Below are 23155 nucleotides of genomic sequence, written 5' to 3'. Positions count from 1 at the left end.
GTTTTGGGACTACTTTATTATTGCTAGAAAAGTGTTCTGAAGCCTTTGAAACCTTCAAAAAGAAGGCTGTAAAATACCTCAGACATTTAAGTTTTAGAAACCCATAGCAGTATTAGGCTTAAACCTGCTTTCCAGCTCAGTCTTTCTCAAGTGAGCTCTTCAAGTCTCAAATTGGGCCACATCGCGATTCATTTATGTATTAAAACATGCAAAACTGTGGCATAATTAGAGTTCTAAAAGTCTAATTCACATGGGAACAAAATGTTTAGTGTAAAAACTATTTCATGCTGGTATTTTAATTGTCAATCTTTGTTTAATTTGGTACTTGAAAATTGAAGAGCACTGAGAAATATTTCAAATTAAAAGCCCAAAACACTTTGGGTTTGTTGGATTTTTTCAAATACAGTAGCAGAATTCTTAATTTGTTCAATCACTTGCTTAGACTATTTACTGAAAACTTTTACCAAATTTTACATAAATTAGCAAAAATAACTTGGATTGTATTTGTTCCTTAATGCAGTTTCTGCTGCTGTGTACTGCTCTCTCCCCTCTCCCTCAGACCAACCTTTTTCACCGCAGCTGGTCAGAATGGTCTCTGAGCATCATCCTCTACTAAAACTTGTCAATTCCATTCTAGTTTTGCAAAGACGGTTGTTGCTACATTCTTCACATCATCACTTGAATAGACTTTACTGTTTTCAGTGGACTCATTGCTGCTCAATATCCTTGAGCTAAATTACATGATCCTAAAATGTTCCTAAATGTTAGAAAGGAATTTCTTCATTCTTACCAAATTTCCTCCAGCATTTTAAGATTTAGCCATGGGTTTCATTTGTCTGAATTAAATGTTGATTGTCTTGGGTGTTCAGATAAAATTTAGCCTTAATTTTCCATCAATAAGAAAAGGTCGATCCTGCACTGGAACCAATACTTAGATAGTGTGTATTTATAATCATAGAAAGAAATCCACTGTGAAAGTCATAGTGCCAAAACAACACAAACAAACAAACAAAACACAAAAAAACAAACATTAAAAAAAACCCAAAAAATACTTTTTCACATGTCAGGACATTACTACAAAAAATCCCAGCAGGGCAGTTACTGAAGGGTCAGTAACCTCACATCATAATAAAGAAAGACAGAATACCATGGTCTACTAATTTTAAATCATAGCCACTTTTAGACTATTTTAAATAGAAAGAAAATGTTTGATGTGTGGTGCAGAGACTTTAAGGCTTAAGGGAAATGTTAGGATATCCAGGCACATAATTGTTCTGCAGATTTTATCTCCCAAGTAGGCAGAACAGGTAATGTAAGAGTCATAAAGGCTTCAAGAACGTGGCAAATGTCACTGGCACGAACCCAGGGTTGAATCTCTATAAGGACTGGTCAATGTTGCTGCCACAGGATGTGAGAATTCAGGTTAAAACTGAGTCAATGCCATGTTATCCTCTATCTTGTTTGACAGCACATTATCTACTCAACTGCTCAAGACTCAAAAATCTTTAACTAACATTTTTTGCCTGCTTAATGGAAAAAGCAGGCAAAACTGCACAAAACCACATATTTAAATAAAAGGAGGGAAAACTACAGAAAACCACCAAATTTTTTTCTATATTTGTCCTAGTGACACTGTTATTTTTCCTCACTGGTAGAGGACAAACAAAAAGTCAAAGTCCTCCACTCCCTGCCCTTTCTTCCACCAGCCCCACTCCTAAAAGGGTTCTCCTAAAAAGGTTCACTGCCTTCAAAATTCCTTTTGTGAGATCACTTCTAAAACTGTTTTGACATTGTGAGTCCATATATCCTTTTGCTGAGTTGGAGTGAAATGTGCTGGATAACTATCAACAGTGAATATAGGACCTGATATAAAAGAATGTGTGTATCTGAATATTTTATCTTTTTTTTCCCCAACCCAAAGGCCAGCAGGCTGTCCTTGATGCACCTGCATAGTTAAACCAATAAGATTTTCCTGTCCACAGTGTATTTTAGAGCACCCAGGGCAGAAAATAAAAACAAAAAGCCACACTACTATAATTCCATATTGTTGGTGAAATGCACACACAGCCCAATTGCACTATTTTGTAACTGCAACCTTGGTGCAGATGCTGAGGCTTTGTAAGTGAATTGTGCATAGCACTCCCCAATAGATAAGAGCACACCAGCCCTAAAATGCAGAATTAAACACTAATCCAGAAAATATTAAATCACCTAATTTGGCATCCAGGAATTGAGACAAATTATTCAACTACATTAATTTGCACACACTTGCCACTGTTTTAAGTGATCCATTCAAAGGGAAGACATAACAGGTGGTCATGCAACACTTACAGGGCAGCCGAAGGAAGTCAAACAAGTCTGTTTAAAAATATCCACAGTATATTTTCATGTTGGTTATTTGTTGTGATGTGAGCTTTCCTGGAAACCTTTCTTGCCACCTGCCTCGGTTATGTCATATATGAGGTCATTACTGTAAAAGTGGTACAATACAAAGAGTGACACTTTCAGATTTTTTTTACCAGATTAGATGCTTCATGGTCTGTCTCCCTAGCAGATGCAATATGAATCTGTTGTTATTATTGTATGTCTGTATTCCAAAGACAGTGCAACTGCAGAGGATCATTAACTCTAAACATCATACCTATACCTACTGTGTTAATTGTCGTCAAAAATCCAGGGTCCACAGGCAGAGGTCAGGCTGTTTCTAGCTCTACTCAATGTTTTCCTTACTTCTTCTCTCCTTGCTGCCCAGAGAAGTTGTGGATGTCCCATCCCTGACAGTGTTTAAGGCCAGGATGGATGGGGATCTGAGCAACCTGGTCTAGTGGGAGGTGTCCCTGTCCGTGGCAGGGGGGTTGGAGCTAGATTATTTTAAGGTCCCTTCCAAGCCAAACCATCCCATAATTACTTGATCCTGCCTCTTGGAATTGCCCATCTTGAAGCCTGTTTTCCCTTGAGAAGGAATGGAGACTGACACAGCAGTGGTCACCCTAAACATCTCACATACAATGGGAAGACATTTGCAGAACTACATTTGACTTAGACTGTACAGCAGTGGCTTTACAAACTGTGATTCCTGTTGATGTAATAAGCAGCCCAGAGTTTGTCTGCAGAGCCACATCATCCCTGTTTTCAGAGATGAGCTTGATAAGAAGGTGGCAGCCAAGCCTGATGGAGCACTGCAAGCTGCTGCACTGGCCCACAGAACAAATCAAAGTACCTGGGAACAATGATAATAGAAGTAGGGATCTTACATACTGGTGCTACTGACAGTAACCTTTGCTTTTTCTGAGCTCTACTGCCATTTAACTCATTTAAATCTCTTAACAAGACTGAGATCAAATAATTTTAGTTTTGGTTTATTTTGATAAGGTGTCATATTTTGATCAAAAAAGTGCTGTGGCTTGGTTTATATTTGTCCTCAGGAAAACTAGGTCAGGTTGGCATTAGCACAGCTGGAGAGAACAGGAAAAGCCACTGCAGCAGATGCTTTATTATCATTTGGGGGGTTTACGTTTGGGTTTGAGGGAAGCAAGTATTTTTTTTAAATTGGGTAATGAAAATCCTTTCCAATTTTAGCTTGTTGCTAACAATGCTGCTGATTATGATCTTTTTATTTTTGCTCATTTCATTTCTTAAAGCAGTTCTAAGTAGGTCACAGGCTTTTAAATAACCCATCTAGAAAAAGTTGTGCTGTATAATCAGTTGTAGTTTTTGGGGGTTTTTTAAAAGGATTGTAATTCATGTGATTCAACCATTCTCACACAACAGAGTACTCTTCATCCACCTTGCTATCCCTGAAATAAAATTTAAAGTTTAGGAAATCTGGTCTCTACAGCTGAAATGTCTGCAAAGATGAGAAATTACGTATTTTTTTCATTAAGACCTTAAGGATTTCAGTCAGCATCAGCATTCCCTATTGAAGTTCTGTAACTTCTTGTTAGGGGCAAGGCTGTTTTGTCTCATTACCTGTGAGCACTTCACTCACCATTGTATCACAGCTATCACTTCTTTTTGCTGCTGTTTTCCCCAGGAAAAGCTTTGAGTCCCAAAGGCAGGCCTGTGTCACTTTCAGGGAGCTGTGTCCCTGCCTGGTGGTGTCAGTGCGTTGCTGAGATGCTGCTGTTTCCTTGGAGGACTTTGGCCCAGCTGTGCAGGCATTTTGTGCAGATGCTGTTCTAGGAGAGATGGCTCCAAAGCGCTCCTCCAACACTGCTCCCTAGCATTATCCAAAGGGGGTCTGCTGGGAAGCTGGAGAGGGATTCTTCATCAGGCACTGTAGTGAGAGGACAAGGAGTAATGGGTACAAACTGAAAGAAGGGAAATTTATGTCAGATATCAAGAGGAAATTCTTCACTGTGAGGGTGGTGAGGCACTGGAACAGGTTGCACAGAGAAATGATGGATGTCCCATCCCTGGAAGTTTTCACAGCCAGACTGGATGGAGCCTTGAGCAATTTGGAGTGGTGAGAGGTGTCCCTGCCCATGGCATTGGGGTTGGAACCAGACAGTAAGGTCCCTTCCAACCTTTACAATTCTGTGAGTCTATGATTTGCACAATAGGGATGAACTCACTTGTGGGGGGCTCGGATCAGGACTTCAGTGCATGTCTTCATTTTTAACTTCCATTTTCTGTTTATTTAAACACTTTTTTAAATATAATTCATTATTCCCTAATCACGGATTGTTGGTGATCATGAAGGTAGGAAAGGGGACTATAAAAAACAGGTGGAAACCACAATGGGAAAAATCTTGCATTCCTTCCTGTGACTGTGATCAGTTCTCATCTCGATTAGTTCAGCTCCAGATATTTAATATTTCTTTTTCTATTTCAATTGTATTGAAGAGCCTGATTGTGTATATACTTTTCAAAATCACACTTTTACATTATCTTTGAAAGTATCTTTCAAATGCTGTGCTCCATGGTCATAGAAAGCAAAGCTCTAAAGCTCTAAAGCATCTGGCTTCAAACGTGAATATTTCAACTAACAGCAACAGCATTTCTCACATGTTTAGACTAAGTTCATATCCAGCTTTGATGGGGACTCACAACAAGGCATTTACAAGGGACCTATTTTGATGTTATGAAAATGCCCCCACTTCTGTTCTAATGCCAATAAGAGAATTCTGAGGTTTTGTGGGGACCCTCCTTCTTTTGTCATTCAGTAGGGAAAAGTTTTCTGTGGTCCCTCACAGAATCACCTTGCAACTTCCCCTGCTGAGCCTCATGAGCCTCCTCTCAGCCCACTGCTCCAGTTGCAGTGAGGTCCCCGTGGATAACAGCAGCCTCTCTTCCCACTGTGGTGTCATCTGCCCATTTGCTGTGGGTGCCACTCTGTCCCATCTAGCTCCCCAGTTAATCTGAGTATTCTTTATCATGTGATCCTCAAACCTGTTTTATGGTTTAATATGGAAAGTGTGACTAAGAATACTGACAGGACTTTACATTGGACTGTACAACAATGCACAGCTGAGTTATTTCATCACTTCATTTTATTCCATACTTTTGACAGTAGTCAGAAAGGAATGAGCTCCATAATGACATAGGAGAAAACTCTGGCTCTACCAGACTGTGTGAAAACCTGTAAAAAATGTGGGTAAGAATTATTTCAGACAAAAAATAAAGGAAAGAATTTAGATGACTACACCATTTGAGTTTGCATGGTGTACACAAAGCAGATGCAATACCAATTAAGGAAAAATTTACTGAATTCCTGAGATGCTTGATCCCCTAGTTCAGCCACAGCTCTTGTCCTTTTTGCTTGTAGTCATGGGGTGTGTAAACACAGTACAATTCAGTATGAATTACCAGATCAACCTCTAAAATACCTGCTTTGCCTTGACATCCCACCAAAAGAGTGTCACCTATGGATCACGAAGCAAGATAGTCAGATTGTGCCAGCTGTGTCCTGGCTGGCATCGATCCTGGCTGCTCAAAGAAGAATTTCATCTGTGAGAATTCTGCACTCACTCAGATGTTTCCAGGACCTGACACTATATTAGTGTACTGTGCCACAGAGTCACTGTACTGACAGCTTGTTCAAAGCTATCATCTGTGTCTTCTTTCCTGTAGGTACTTGGTTTGACTTGATCTGCTATATATGCCCCTAGCTCCTATTGCTTCTCTAGCCATTTTTAGAAAAATGAACATTATAGAACTCTTAATGTATGTAAATGTATGAGACAAAAATAGAAATAGGGAAAATGAAGTCAACAAATTCATGCAAATGAGCTAAATTGAATTGGAAGTTAAAAACAAGTGCTTACCTGAAAATGAACAAGTGCCTAGGGCAGCTTGCAGGGATGTCCTCCTCATAATAGATTAAATTGTTTTTCTTATCTTGAGTGTTTTTCCAAGGATTTTTTTTCCATAATTTTTTTTCCTTATGCCTCTCTAAGAAAGAGCCTTATTCCAATCATTATGTGTTTTTAAAGAAAAAGATGAAGTTCAATGGCAGGTATAGAATTAGCCCATTAAAATTGCCATGAAGTGAAAGAGAGAATATTTTTACCTGTATGCACATATATGCATCCATATGTATATCCTAATTCCTTTCTGAGTAGTATGAATGTTTCTGGGCTTTTTATTCTTATAAAATGTGAGGAAGATTAACATATGTTTATAGAAAATTTCAAGATAAATTATTGAGAGATATACTGACCTTGTGGCTGTGCTTTTTAGCTCCTATGAGAAAACAAACATTCTTTTCCTAATGATTCCCTATTTATCAGGATTCACAACTTCACAAACATTCTTATGGCTTTCTTCACTGGAAGTCTTCTAGTGCACTGCATTTTATAGGAAATCATTTGACTCTTCAGAAAGTCTCTGTCCTAATCTGTTGTAGCTAAACTCAATCTGCTTTAACAGCAGGCTGACTAGCCAGATCTGTTGTTTTATTTTCATCTGTTTTATCATTCAGTCCATGAAACTGCTGCATGCTCAAATCTGACCCCGGGGACTCCAGTTACGATATCCTCATATCCTTGGCAACATCTCTCTGCATCTCCTTGGAATATTCTAACACTACAAATGATACCACATATCCCTGCCTACTAGGTACATAAAAATCAACAGTATCTAGCTTCCAATTTAAAATGTTCCAATTTAAATAGCAAAATCTTTTCCCAAGGAATGGAGACACAGCAGTCTTTCCCTTTGCCTAGGACACAAATTAGCAGCTGGAATGCTGGAGTCAGCGTTTCGTGCCATGGGAGTGAATAACATCAGATCTCCAGAGACTTCTTAACTGACCTTCAAAACACAAAGTCTAGCTTCCAGCAAACTTAAAGTAAACATATTTCTCTAGAGATTATGATCAAAGCACAAGAAAAACATTCTACTTAACTACGTGGTGCTCGTACTGTTGCTTATTTATTGGAGCAAGGATAAGTGGTGCTGGGAGAGCTGAGATTCACTTTTTTTTTGTTGCATTTTCTAATGGTAAAAGTAGCTCTCAAAGGTTACCCAGACATTTGCCAAAAGATTTCAAAAATCTTCATTCTTTCCCATACCATTGCTGTTTCATTCCCAAACATGGTCTTTTATGATGATTCATGGTCAAACTCCAAAGATCTTTCTGAAGCAAAGCCTTGGGCAACTTGAGCATTCTACTAGAGGAGCAGCCCAAGGATGTCCTCAGTCTTTGATTCTGCTCTTGGGGGTATATTTTAAAGTTCTCAAGCAACCACTCTCATCTGTAGTACAGGATTGATAATGCTTTGCTCCCATCCTCATATAGGGGTTTAGGAGGATAATTACATTACAAATTCAGAAGTTCTGAAGTATTACAGTAGAGCGTCTGGTTTGTGCACACAACCTGGACTTCCTGGGACAGATTGACTTCCTGGGGAAAAAAGCAATAATCAAGAGAACCACTTTTTAAAGAAAATTACTTGATATGCAGAGTTTTTGATAACTTAAAAACCTGATTGCCACTGATTAGAATGAAAAGACAGAGATGCTTCTGCAGATATTGAAACCTATTTGTTGGTGAGCTTTGTGCAACAAAAAAAGCACTACAAGTAACATAAATTCTTCATGCATGCCCTATTTGGATTTTGCTGTTGCCACTTTTAGGCTGAGATGAAACTCTGTCAGGAAGCAGTAATAGAGATCCAGCAAGGAGGAGATTAGGAAGGTGGTTCACTCAGGGTTATCCTCCGAGGCAGTTCACAACTTTAATTCCCACTAAAAAAAGAAATGAAAATTCCTCTGAAACCCAGTTTCAAGCCTGTCTTGTGACCTTGAATATGGAGCACAGTTAACCACAAACATTCCTTGATTGTGTCCCTAGATACCAATTTTTATTTCTTCCCCAATATAGAACAAAATGCGCAAAACTTTACCTTGACTTTGTTCATGACTGTGATTGTGCACTAAATGCACTGAGCTCTGCCTCATTTTTATATGTCATGTTCTGTAAATGTACAAGCTGATGGATGTAATTTTCTCATACAAATGGGTTCATTTGTTACACTTTCAAATCTCTTTTTGATCTTAAGGAAATGGAAGTCCAGATTCAAGTCCTGTTACACCATTTTTCCAAGGATATCACATAAAACACGTCAAAAATATTTTTAAGAAAGCCTGTTTCCCACTGATCTGAGTTCTAGAATATTTTATTTCTTTACTACACCCTGTCTTGGCCGACACAAATATTAAGGGCAGTAAGAAATACAGTAAATCAATTCAACTCTAAAGACTTTCATTTTACAGGAGCAACAAGTTCTCCAATCAAGTCATTACTTTTGGTCTGAAATAAGTATGACAGCCTCTCTCCCTGCCCCCTTTCCACTATTTTACTACTACACCTCTCCGAACAGATTAAAAAATTCCTTATGCATTGGTGCCACCGGAAACCTGCAGTAATTGTTCTTTTCTCACAGTTCAACCAACCATTTTGGTTTAGAGCTTATGAAGCAGAAACACAGAAAAAGATTACATGCCTTTTTAAAACTGAGACATGGGTATAAGACAGGCAGTGAGTGTACAGAAACAAAAAGTATGAGGTTGTAACTCTAAGTGGACTAGATGTAAGCTTTGTCATGGATAAGCATTCCCTCAAATCTTGTCTTCCGTATGCTCTTCCTTACTCTAAGGCCCTTCATCTGGTTAAGATAAACTATTTTTCCCTGTTATTCAAAATGCAAAAATTTCTGCTGCCCAAAGCCCTGACATGTAAATATTTTAGGAGACCTTCCCCAGTTGTTTTCAACTCCTCTAAAATTCATGATTGCTGGTGCTGGCTGCAGCTACACCCAATAAGTTTAATGAAGGGTACAACCCAACGAGCCCAGCAGATGTTTTTGGGGTTGTTTCCCTGTGAACTTTCTGGTTTCTTTTTCCTTCATTTCCCAGAATCAAGACCCAATTTTAGCAAAGTTATGATGATCCAACCAGCAACAAGACTGAAATAAGTCTTCATCTCCACAATCCTTAAAAAATTCAGCATTGCAGATCTATAAGCAGCCGAGGTTTGGATGCTTGTCCAAGCCTCTTTAGCCTGAAAAAGTGAAGGATGGGAAATTCATACAACTGGCTCTCAATAGATTTGTGGTATTTCCTGCACTTGTCTGGCACAGAAATATAAACTAGCTCACATTATTTTGGTACTGCCAACACTGAACCCAGCAATAAAAAAATATGTAAGAAAAAGCAATCTTTTCCAATAACAACAAGGGAAACTTTCTTTGAGTTATGATTTTATTTAACTTATGATTTCGTTTATTTTTCTTTACATTTTACTCTTTTGCTCTCCAGGGGTATTTGTGTGACCTTACATTGCAACCAAATATTAGCAGCACAGTTGGGATAATGCGAGAAACAGTCATATATCTTGGAGTCCCTTGTCTTCCTTCCAATTGGTCAGGTAGATTTTGAAAAGAAAGGAACAAGCAGAAAGGCAGGAGTATCAAGAGAAAGTCAGGAACACACTATAGAGTGCCTGCCTCTTCTCTTTGGCCTTTTAACTCTGCAGTTGGTTTCATTTTTGAGTTATTGCTTCTATCTCCATTACCTGATTTCTGGATAAACCATGTCTCAGAATGCAGTACATAATGCTCATAATGCCAGTAGCTGTACATAGAGAATGTGAAGATGGCTTCATTTTCAGGTGTCTGACCTGAAACAGTGTTAGAATAAGTTGAAGCAGCCCTCTTGCTCCCCATCATGTAGGTAATATAATACACAGTATATGTTGTTAAAAGCTACCATTTTATTATAGAACAGCCCAGCATGAAGAAATCCAGGGCACTGCAAATGGCCAGGAAATGCCTGTCTAACTTTCACAGATAATGCGTCATTACTTATTATTTGAGCAAGCAAATGGTCATGCACTGAATTACACGATTTTTCCATCTTTGCAGATCACGTGAGGGCCCCAGCAGGATGACCAGCAGTCACACAGACTGTCATTTCTGCCTGCAGTCTCTCCGTGGAAGGAAATACGCACTAAGAGAAGAAAACGCTTACTGTGTTCCATGTTATGACAGCCTGTATGCCAACCCCTGCGAAGCGTGCAAGCAACCCATTGAGTGCAACTCCAAGGTGAAGATTTAGTTGTCACTTTTTGTTCTTTGCTAAATTATACACAAATGTAGATTCCATACCCACCCCTCTGCATACACCTGTATTGCTGAAGAGACCTAAGCATGGCTGTTGCTCATCCACACACAGCAGAGTGAAACAGTGCTATTTTCCCAGAATAAGAAAGCTCTGGGACTAAAAATGAGGAAATCTGCACTTGCATATACCCCAAGCATACAGCAAGGCTGTGGTGTATGTGTGGACTTCAGCTAGGCTCCTTCCTTCACCTGTAGTCACTCACTGGCTGCAGAGGCTGCACAGTGATGGAGGGGTAATAGGTGGCTGCTGTAATTCAGTGTATCAGGTTGAACAAAACCTCAGAATTTCTTAGGTGTCCATTTGTCATGGTTTGGTACTGGCCAAACATCAGGCACCCACAGCAGCCGCTTACTCTCTCTCCTCTGCCACCGCTGGGCAGAGGAGGGAAAAAAACCATTAACAAAAGGGGTCATGAGTTGAGATAAGCACCTGGGAAAACATTCCAAGGGCAAAACTGGCTCAGTTTGGTGGTACAAAGTAAATTCATTACCAACAGAATCAAAGGAGGAAAATGAGAAGTAAAAATAAGCCCTTAAAACACCATTCTTTCCCCCACCTCCTCCCTCCTTCCCACTGACAGCACAGGGAACAAGGTGTGGGGGGTTTGGTCAGTTCATCACAGAGATCTTCCACTGCTCAGGGAGAGAAATCCTTCCCCTGCTGTGCTGTGGGGTCCCTCCCACGGGAGAGAGTTCTTCCTGAACTTCTCCTGCATGGGTTGACATAAGCAGCAGTGCACCCAAAACTGCTATGGTGTGGGTCCCTTGTCCATGGGGTGCAGACCTCCAAGGACAGGCTGCACCAGCATGGAAACAGGAGCCCCCTCTCTCCATGGGTCTCCCACTGGATGACAGCCTCCTCCAGTCATCCACCCTCTCCAGTGTGGACACCTCCCCACAGGCTGCAGGTGGATCTCTGCATCCCCCATGGGCTGCAGGGGCACAGCTGCTCCACCATGGTCTGCACCATGGCCTGCAGTAGAGATTTGGCTCTGCTGCCAGGACCACCTCCTCCCCCTCCTTCTCCACTGACCTTGGTGTCTCCATGTCGTTTCCCTCACATGTTCTCACCTCCTCCTCTTCTCCAGCTAGGAAAAAACTGCATGTCTTTGTTTCAATTTTCTTTTTAAATTATCACAGAGGCATTGCCACCATCTCTAATTGGCAGCCTTGGCCAGCAGCATGTCCATCTTCAGAGCCATCAGGGATTGGCTCTGCTGGACATGGTGGAAGCTTCCTGCAGCTTCTCACAGAAGCCACCTTTGTGCTCACCCCACTACCCAAAACCAGGCCAAGAGAAACCAACATACCACTGAAAAAATATTTTGAGCATTGAATAAATTACTTTTACTGAAGGTGTTGACATGAAGATGCCAAACTGAAAAGGCAACGTTTATAATTCACATATTATTCTGTCTTTTGGAAATGAAGTATTTTGTAGTTTTTGCTTAATTCTATGGTTACCTTCCTCATTTCACAGATGGCATATTAGTGGCAGTGTTTCTGACCATGCCTATCCTTTCACCTCTCCATTTTTTACAACATTAGTTAATAATTCAAATTCCTCTGTGGTCTTTGACAGGGTTTATAGTACCCTACACTTCAATTTAGAGCCCATACAATTGACTTTGTATTTTAAGTTCAGATGAAACTTACTAAAAAGCATTTGTTTTGCCAAGTTCAGTGTGTAGTGCTCACCTTCTCCCCAGGCTCCCTTTGCCTATGTTTTTTAGAAATAAAATGACAGAAAGTTATTAAAATAAACCTCTTGGAAGGCTTTCCCAGCTCAAGCACTTCAAAGCATATTGTCTGAGTACAGGAATCATCGAAGGAAAATGCTGATTTGGATGAAGACACTTCTCAAACTCTCATCAGCATTTTACCAACAGCAACACTGAACATGTAGCACAAGTCAGGTCCACCAGGAGAGCTTGTTCTTTGAGATCACTTAATTTCACTTTTAAAATTGAGAATTAAATAAGTGACAGAATTACCGTTGTCAAAAATCTTTAAAAAAAGTCCTGTCTTTGGACTGAGTGAAAGGAAAAAATGGGGGGGGGAGGGGAAGCAGAGGTGATAAGAAAGGAGTGCAACAGGCTAGAGTCATCTAGAAAGGTGGCTCATAGAGATCTAGAGCTGATTGTCCCGCCTCTGCCAAGGGGCTAGAGCTTGGTTTTCTTCCTCTCCTCTTCACCCAGTCTTTGCCTCTGGCTAGTCTGGGCTGACAGCCTAGTTCTTGCAAGGTTCAGAGTGCTAACTAAAGAAAATTAAAGTGGTAAGTGCTCAGCACCTCCTGAAGCATGGTATTTCATTCATTTTTAGCACTTTAAAAGGTGGGGACTTGATAAAGGAGAACAGTGAGATTGGATTTGTGCTCTTTTGTGCTCCTTACTTATAAAAGTGGCTTGGAAGGGTCTGGTTCATTTTTTAAGGTGGGAGGTTTTCTTAGAGGTGCATTTTTCCTTCTCTTAACTGCGAAAAATTTAAATCTGCTGTATGGTCTTTGTTTGAATTCCTAATCAGGATCTCATACATATGCTGTTAGGTCTTTCATCCCTTAAACCCATTGATTCCTAAACAAACATTTTTTCCTACCGAGTTTTCAGGTGGATTTATATCAGATGTAAACAAAAGCAATGATTTTTTAAATCTTCCTAATAATCATTTTGTCCTCAATGAGATTTTTATTGCTTGTTTTCTGCCATAACTTAGCATTATGCCATGTCATCTGGAAGAATATGTAGTAACCCTGAAATACATAAAGTTCATTTCAAACTCTGTAGAGAATGGGCTTCCTGTCCAGTGGTCTGTGCACATTAAAAATGTAGATCTCTTCTTTCCCAGTGAAAGACAACTGTAATATATAACATGATTCTTCCAGTAAAAAATACCTCTATGTTACATAAGGAAGGACCACTGCATATGTCAAAGCAGCTCCTAATGGCCTCTGGAGGAGATCTACACAATGGTGTGACATTGAGTACCTCCACCTTTCCTGAGCACACTCCTGCTTGGATCCACCGCTGCAATGCTCTTAATTTTTCATTTTAATTCCAGAAAGAGCTGAAGGATAAAAACACTGTAAATAAATGTTTTCATTAACATGAACTTACTTTCTCCAAGGATCTGGCCTACAAAGGCCACCACTGGCATGAGGGGTGCTTCAGGTGTGCCAAGTGCAGTCGCTCACTTGTGGAGAAACCATTTGCTGCCAAGGATGAGGTCCTGTTGTGTACTGAATGCTACTCTGATGAGTATTCATCCAAGTGTTTTCACTGCCAGAGGACCATTATGCCTGGTAAGTCAACAGGGACCATTTGGTGACAAATGGAACAGCATTTTTAATTATGACCACCTCTTGGCATAACCAAGCTGTAAGGTCCTTGACTTTCAGAGCAGCTTTGAGGTGACTACTCTTCCTTTGCATGTAGCACTCTCCCAGCAGAGAGGAGAGGGCAGGCAGACACTTCTGATCTATCACTGACAGGTCTTGCGAATCCTTATAAAAATATTGAGTTTGATGCAGGGTAAAATGCATTCATGTGATGTCCTTGATTCTGCAGTAGTTCTTAGGAAGTGTATCCCACTGTGAGCATAGGGAGACAAACTGAGCTATTGTGAGCAGGAGTGCCAGATTAGACAAGTCATCTGCATGTTTTCCACATTGACCAGACTCTGTGCTTGTGTTCTTTACACTTTTGCTTTCAGTCAGAAATATTTTCTGTTTAAATTGTCAAAACATGACAATTTGCCTTCAAATCATTAGCAACATTTTTACTAAATTGAATACAACTCCGCTTTACAATATTGTCCATGTATACAATAGACTTACTTTCTGCCCTTAGCAACCTTGAAAATTATGCACTTTCCTCTAAACTGCTTCTCAGCTTTTGATTGTGTCTGTTCAGGACACACTCTAGACTTTTCATTGCTGCCACATCAGTAGAGCTCGTACAGCAGAGTGATTGCCCAAAAGCTGCCTCTTCACAGGCATCTGAGAGAATTCATGGCACTGTATGTGGCAAAAAAAGCTGCTCACTTAGGAAAGTGGGTCCCTAACCCCTGGAACAAAGAACATCAGTAAATTTTGCAGTGGCACAAAGATTTTATTTTTCAGTATATCTTAATGCCAAACGATAAGGTCCAGGCTGTGCAAAATTATTGTCTTACTATCAGTATGAGATTACTGATGTCATGTTCAACCTGGAACACTGATTTGCATTTTTACAGTTTGTTTCCTTTTCATTACAGGCAAAAGGTGCATTAATGGAAACAAATATTGTAGCAATATAGTTGTGTTCAATAAGCTTAAGGATTATAAACTACTTAAATTGTATATAGTTCACAAAAATGTTGTCAAATAGGCACACCTTCCTGTACACACAGATAAATGCTCTGAAACTTCTCTGGCAAACATTTAACTGAGTGACTTTCTGTCCTTGTGCTGTATCAAAAGCATCTAGTTAAACATGATAAAAAGAATTGTTGATCTAGGACAGAAATGATAAGCTGTAAGAAGAGGCAATGTAATGTGCTGTATCACAGAAAAAAATTTACTTTTAGAAAGTTGCCAATTTAAGCTGATTAAGATAAATAATGCATTTATAAGTGAAGAAGCCTTAGTTTAAGGAAGACAGTAGACAGGACGACAATAATAAATATACTAAACATCCAACAAATTAATCTCTATTTTATAAAAGTGCTGTGTACCTGAACATTATCACTGAGTTGGCTGCCTTGAGAGAAACTGAGCAACTGAAGCTTAATCAGAAAGAATTAACCCCAAAAGATTTGTATAAGACTCTCAAAATCACAGCTTAGGCAATTCAGCACATCTTTTGCCAGATGAATATATGGCACTGAATATGTTCTTGAAATTTCAAGTGTGTTCTTAGAAGCTCTATTAAATTGAAGATAAGTGTTTTCTTGGGTAATCTGATACTGAGATAGAAGGTTCAAAACAAGAGCATTCCCAGCATTTAAAACTTATGTTACAAGGCTGTATCTGAGAGGATTGTTCACTTTGGTTTTTTTCAGGTTCACGTAAAATGGAATTTAAGGGAAGTTCCTGGCATGAATCCTGTTTTGTTTGCCAGTATTGTCGGCAACCATTGGGAACAAAACCATTAATCACCAAAGACAATGAGAATTACTGTGTGCCTTGTTTTGAGAAGCAATTTGCTCACCATTGCTATGCTTGCAAAAAGGTAATTAAACATACAATGAAAAAATTGCCCTAATGAGACAATATTGCTCATGGGGGAAAGGGCTGGATCATGTGAAAAGTCTGGCAGACTAAGAGTAGGAACAGAGTCTTCCTTCTGATATTGGACACAGAAAGCCAACTGTGACAATGCCTGCTGTCCACTCTAGTTAATATGAATCAAAAACTTCTTATATTTGAAATTAACTTATTTACCAAAACAAATGCTCTGGGCTTCTTCAGTTATTGATTGGGATTTTTAGCAAAGGTTAAAGGAAAAGTTATGTAAAACCCTTCTTCCCTGAAAATCTGTTTTTTCCTTGGTAAACATGCCTCCTTTTCCATCATTTTTCAGAAATATCCATATGCATAACTAACCACCTATGCTGAACAAAGCATTCACAATCTTGGCTATTTTTTCTTGAAATGTATTAGGCAATTAGCAGGTCAAGTAACATTCAACTGTGATAACACTATTCAAGAGTCCCTCTGCTTCAATACATGATGTTTCCCCTGTGGGTACCAGAAAGCTTGGTTTCAAATGAGTTGGTTTTTTTTCCCCCAAGTACAGATAAATGAATTCTTCCCGCCCTCAGTTTCTCATGTTTTAAAATTGTCTCTGGTTGATGAAAATGCTCAAAACATCATAATATTCTAAAGTGACGCTGTTCTCTACAGAAATGTTTTAAGACACTTTTTATGGCAGAATTTTACTTCTTTTTTAGTACCTGCTTTACTCTGGAAGCATTTTTCTTTTCACTTCATCAAATAACTTATAATTTCCTGAAGTTATTTAATGTTTACCTGTAAACCTCTATCTCTAAAAAGCTTTTCATTTAAGGAAAATATGATACCTATTATTTTCTTCAGTAGTTAAACTTTAGAAAGTACTTTTATATATTCCCATGTGTCTATATCTAGCCTTTAATTTGCACCAAATAAACACATGGCAATTATAGTAATTATGCTTGATGTTTATTAGACGTATTGATGCTAGCCGCACCTATGTAAAATAATAAGGATTTTCATCTTAAGAATTTTAGGAATGCAAAGTCCCCCTATATAATAGCTAAAACCATTTTACTTCTGAAACTTGCATCATTCCCCTCTGAAACTTGCATCAAGCCCAAAGTGATTAAATTGCCATATTGAATCTTGAATTTTGTGCCAGCAATTTTTTAGATTTTAATGGAAAAGCAAATGTAACTACAAAATAGCCCAAAACTGGAATGTTAAAGGGATGAGAAAATATTTAAATGCCTTAATTGCTTGACATGACCCAGTGTTATTCTTTATTTTCCTGAAACTGTATTCCCCAGGGCAATTTTATTATACCAGTATTTTTACTTACGTTTCTCCAACTTTTTGTCCTCCTATTCCAATAGCATTCATTCATTTGTTCATTCATTCATTCATTCATTCATTCCCTGTCATGCATGTGACTTGATAGTAGAAACACTATCTTACAGCTCATCTTTATCTCTATAGAAATTTCTCTGTTCAGTCTCTCAGAACTCATGTGAAACCAGCTCTTTACCACACATATGGGAGCCATAGAACAACTGGAAATTTCCCTCTTCAGAAATAACCAGTGTAGAGCTGTTAGTAAATTGCTAGGAATGAGACACTCATAAACAGCATTTTTTGTTAATCTGACTGTAGATCTCCTTTCTATTTTACTTCTGTTTCTTTACTGTCTTTCTTCCTATTTAACATACTGTTGCAGTTGAGAGACAGCAAAATACTGATTGGAGATTAACTATTATTTCAGCATCAGTTCTCTCACCCACTGCCCATCACTGAGAATTTCTCTTCTGAGAGCATGCCTGATTCAAAACCATTATCTACAGTATAATAGAAAAATTTCATTAAAAGATAACGTTTATTACAAATTGTGAGGTTATGCTGTGATAAAAAATTGAGAATAACAAACCAGCAGCATGCCCATCTCAACTGCAGGTAGTTAAATGGATAGTCCAGATGAAAAAATGTTGATATGACCATATTTTCTTCTCTTGTGCATATGGGAAGAGAGAAAACAAGTAAAAGTACTTATGAAGGATTGGATGATCCTTCATGATTCACACCTTTGCTTCTTTGCTCTGTCCTGGTTTGTCAATACATTAGGTAATAACTTCTGGAGGAGTGACCTACCATGACCAGCCTTGGCATAAAGAATGTTTTGTGTGTGCTGAATGTAAAACCCAGCTGTCTGGACAAAGATTCATTTCCAAAGATGAGTACCCATACTGTGTAGACTGTTTCAGCAAATTCTATGCTAAGAAGTGTGCTGCTTGCAAGAAACCTATCACAGGTGAGTCTTGTCTTCTAGAGGGGACCAAACAGCAATGAATCATCAGTCTCCTCCCAAAGCAGACCTTTACTTCAGAAAAAAAAAAAAATCCATTTAAAATACTCCCATCATAATGAATGACTGAAGGAGTTAACTACCAGAGAGACTCTCTCTGTGCCACGTATCTTGCTAGGCCATACTGAGTACATTTTCCTTAAATCATGAGGAATTGTTTTATATGCCCAAAGGAGTTCCTCCATCATTTGACTTAGAGCTTTCTGTAGTAAAAATCCTCCTTAAGAATACAAAAAAGGGCATTTTTTCCTCTTCCCAGGACAGTACACACTAATTCCTCTGTGATTTCTTCAGTTTTGATTTTAAATGCAAATGTGATCAAACTGAACACAGATTAACTCCCTGCTGGGAAGGCACACCTGTCAAATTAGAAAGCTTGCCAAATGCAACAACGCTCTATTGCATACATCCTTGTATACTTATATGATTTATAATTAGATGTATATGTCACTGGTCTATGATAGCTGAAGTTTCCTGAGAGCATTTGCTGGTGTTCTGCATTTTAATCCTATAATGTGTGGAGTCAGCTGTTGCAAAGTACTGCCTGTTTCTTACAGGTGAATGCTGCCTCTGTCAGTGGATAAAGAAATCAATGAATAGCCACCCAATCACATGTGCATGATTAAAAAAAAAAAAAAGAGAGAGAGATAAAACAATAACAAAAAAAAAATCCACAAAAAATATTCAAATTACCCCAAAGTCAAGATTTTATTTCAGATACTTCTGCTAGGAATCCCATGATCTGGTCATTCCAAACAGATATATCTTGAAGAAATTTAGGGGAAAATTTTTGAATTTCATTCAGTGTTGTATAGAAACTATATGTTTCAACATATTGCAACTAAATTTCATGAGAGTTTGTTGGGAAGATCAGCAAACCTGAATGGACATTCTGATAAAACAATTGTGTTCAGATCTCATAATGGGATGGGCAAGCAAGTGACTTGTGACATTTCTTGAAATATCTCTCACTTAATTATAAAGTTATTTTTCAATTCAGCCAACAAATAATATTTCAGATTATGGGTCTTTGTTCATTTGTTTGTTTGCTATAAGAACAACAATCTGATCACACATCAGGAAGTAATCTGTTGCATTTCTGAGCCATGTCAAGAAATACTGAATTCAGATCTTTTTCATAATCTCTTTCAGCTCTTGGCAGTGCCAAATACATCTCGTTTGAGGAGCGTCAGTGGCATGGGGAATGCTTTAACTGTGCCAAGTGTTCTGTCTCCCTGGTGGGCCAGGAATTCCTCACTCGGCAGGATGACATCCTTTGCCACGAATGTGGCTTTGCTTCATAGTTCTGTGGAAAGCTGTATAGCTGCATTACTCTCACTCTGTAACAATGTAGTTCATTGCTCTGCTGTAAGAAAACCATATAGAACGTCTAACAGTTATTCTGTCACTCGAGTAACTTTCCATCAGCAGTTTAATTCTGTCATAGTTCTTAATTGCTTATAAACAAAAATCAAACACTAAGCCCATACTGGTTAATAAAATTATGCAGAAAATATTTGTAGGTATTTTAAATATAACACCAGTATGTTTTCCTTGTAACACACTGCACTCTGCTGTTAGAAGCTTAAAAATTTCTCTTTTATCACCTCTGGACCAAGGAGGATTGTGAAAATCTGTTTGGCATATGAATAATGATGAGGCATTAGCATTGATTCATAGATGCAGATACTGGCATGGAAAGCTGGGCACATGTATTTTTCTATTGGATCATAACATTGAAGAGAACACCTAGTAAAATATTATATTCTTCGATACTTTATGTAAAAAAGATGCTGACAAAGCAGACAGAAATTGTGAGTAGGAGGTGCTTTCACTCTGAGGACCACAGAGTCAGAGAGGCCCATTATAAGGTCCAGATAAAGGTCACTTTCCTCCCCTTACTGGGATTGCTACCCAAAGAAGTCAACCAAAACACTGTGGCACAGGTCCTTTCCAAAAACTGGGCAACTGTACTTAATTTTTTAGGCATAGATGCTCTAGAACATAGATAAACCCATATTTCCAGCTTCTGCAAGAGGTGAGGATTGCCCAAGATTGAATAGTGCTGATGTACATTTTCCCATAACTAATATGCCCTAAGACTCTGTTTCCATTGTCTTTGCTGGACCCTGAAGTACAGGTCTAAACCATATATTTTCATTAGCAGACACCAGAGCCAGCTCATGCTGGTCCCTTCAACCTTGTACTTTCCTCCATCCAAAACCCCTTTGCCAGCAATCAAAGCCCTGTTAAGAGCCCTACCCTTTCAGCCCTGCTTGGGCTTTGATTCCCAGTCCATCCCTCTGCTTGTGGACAGCAGGCCATAAGCTCTCCAGAGCCAATTGCTGATTCATTTCACCATTAGCCACATCTGTTTGTTAATAGCATGTCAAAAATTAGTGATGCTGCCATTGCAAGCTAGGCAGCCCTTGCTTGCAGTACAAGGCCTTAGTTTCCAGGCAGTTGGCCTTTTTATCTATTTGCTGAGTTCCAGCACTCAAATGTCTGCTATTAAAGATCATCTAGAGTTGCGTTACAAACATCTGTCTTCTTCCTTCTCCCATTCTGTGTGTCACAGTGGCCTGGTTCATGTCCTGGGCCATTGTGGATGGATGAGCAGGGATGTTAAGAATGGCAGGTTCTGCACTGTCCAGCAGGGTCTGAGTCCTCTCCTCACACGTCTTTAAGTCATTCTTCTTTAGACTCTGACCTGGAGTGCGTAGAATTATTTGGCTGACTTGAGTGGCCTTTGTTCATATTGAAGACATTACTTTAGGTAGAAAAGTTGAAAAAAAATATTAATACATCTGCATATGGCTAAGGCAGGGCTGAACTGCAGTGGCATAAAATCAGTACAGATAATGACTGACCAACGAGTATATAGCGACGTGTTGTGCAGTCAATAAAATATTGATCTTTTGCTCTATGTGGTGTTAATTTTTGGTTTTCATTTTCTTCTTTCATGGCAGCTTTTATTGCAGTCTAGAGTTTGATTACTTTATGTTTTTCATTTTATCCCAGCTGCTTTCTTTTCTATTTACACATCTCCTATGGCTGATACAGGTTCTTGGTAAGGCTTAGATTCCCATAAATAGAGATATATTTCATTGCCTTATATGTATAAATATATATATATATACAAACACACAGACATAGTGGTTCACAGTCATGTATGATGTTCTACAAATTTGCACTAAGCTATCAGAAACAAGTAAATGTTAACAGTTCTGCAATTTTTAATTAAAATTATGAATCACCATATTCAGGCTTGTCTGTGGGGTGTACCTTTTGTTTGTTTGTGTGAAATAACACTCAGCACATCATAAGAATGTGGTTTGGGCCATTTATTCAGTCTCCTCTGAAAAATCTTCCAACTTAATTACAAATTTACTCAGGAATTACCAGGCAGCCTCCAAAGACATGACAGAGTCACAGGTCAGACACACTGATCATGATAATCCCAGTCTTCCAGCCTTAACATTTATGAAAATTAAATTCTTCTCTGACTCATCAACTAATTATATTTTTAGAAATACCAACTGAATTATTTATTTCTTCTGCAGTAAATACACTACAGTCAAATCTGAAGTTGAATGTTTTCCCTTCAGGAGATCAGTAAGAAATAAATGTGATTGCTATAAATAGTCTGAATAAAAGTTATATTAGATAGCAAATTGCTATTTCCTGGCCTCTGTCACCGGCTGCCATGCCTGAATACAAGTGCAGTGAAACTCTTGTGGTGGGCTACCCTGGCTGGAGACCAGGTGCCCACAAAGGCCCCTCTGTATCTGGACAGGGGAGAAGAAACACTACAAAAGGCTCATGGGTGTAGATAAGGAGAGAGAGACATCACTCAGCAATTACTGTGACAGGAAGAACAGTCTTGACTTGGGGAAAAAATCATTTATTACCAATCAAATCAGAGAATAATGAGAAATAAAATTTTTAAAAATGTCTTTTCCCCACCCCCCCCCTTTCTTCTGAGGCTTAGCTTTACTCCTGAATTCTCTACCTGCTTCTCCCACAGTAGTGCTGGCAGCTTCTCACAGAAGGCCCTCCTGTAGCCCCTTGCTACCAAAACCTAGTCACACAACCCCAGGGGAGCTCTGGACAGTTTGGGGCACCTATTCTTAACTAGATTAAACCAGCTTGAAGAGATGCAGAAAAGGGCTGGAAGAAGGAACAATGTGTTGCTGTGGAAGCCTGTAGATCATGAAGGCGGTAGATGTCTACTATAAGCAAAGAGACCACACTGGGATCAAGAACAAATGCAATTAAACTCCTTAGCACTGGAAACTGAAATTAGAAGGGATGGCTGCTCCAGGAGAGCCTCTTTCCAGAGCAAAGAGGGAAATAGCCATGTAGGCAGTGTTAAAGTGATGCCTGATCTGTGTGTTAAATGTCATATAGAACATGATTGCCTGGTACAGAAAAACAATGGGAAAAAATTAACCTGATGATCTTCAGTCTGTGTTGCTAACATTGGATTTACTGCAGGATGACCAGGGTACAGACTCCAGGGCAATTCAATTTTCTTTAATCAGCTGCAGAGGATGGAAAATTTGAGACATTTATCTTTAAGTAAATTTTGTAATAGCATGTGTTTTTCTTTAACATTGTACTGTTTAATTTTAAAATATATCTAGTTCTTACCTGTATATGTAGCAGCCCATCTCTAAGATAATTGCATTGTCTTTGTTTCAGTCAAGCTAAATTGCCCTGAGGTGAAGCAAAATCTCTAATGCCCTGGTCACATCTTTGCTGTACTCACAGTTATCCCAAGGGACCAGGAGGGAGGCTGTCCTTTGGGACTAACTAAGACTGAATAGGTGCCCAATTACCTCCCTCAATATTTCAGGCAAAATTTAAGTTCCTCAACCATTGCCTAAGTGTCAGAGAACTCCCAGAAACAAACGTTTAAAATACAAAAAACAGCCCTGAGGTATGGTTATCTAGTGA

General features: G+C 39.0%; 1 protein-coding gene across 2 annotated transcripts in view; it reads left to right on the top strand.

Moving 5' to 3' along the window:
- The window catches only part of FHL5 (four and a half LIM domains 5), a 29073-nt gene extending 7616 nt beyond the window's left edge, over positions 1–21457 (top strand). For both annotated transcript variants that reach the window (XM_085056312.1, XM_085056313.1), the window contains exons 2-6: positions 10368–10548; positions 13749–13923; positions 15663–15832; positions 17956–18142; positions 19349–21457. In XM_085056312.1, the coding sequence (XP_084912438.1) occupies positions 10368–10548; positions 13749–13923; positions 15663–15832; positions 17956–18142; positions 19349–19500 (865 nt within the window). In that variant the 3' untranslated portion in view covers positions 19501–21457. The remainder of the gene's footprint in view (positions 1–10367; positions 10549–13748; positions 13924–15662; positions 15833–17955; positions 18143–19348) is intronic.
- Positions 21458–23155: the final 1698 nt, after the last annotated feature.

This window comes from Lichenostomus cassidix, chromosome 3 (assembly GCF_008360975.1).
Source record: "Lichenostomus cassidix isolate B80296 chromosome 3, HeHo_3.0, whole genome shotgun sequence".
Lineage (NCBI taxonomy): Eukaryota > Metazoa > Chordata > Aves > Passeriformes > Meliphagidae > Lichenostomus > Lichenostomus cassidix.
Note: the sequence above shows the minus strand (reverse complement) of the source record. Positions and strands in the feature narration are given on the sequence as shown.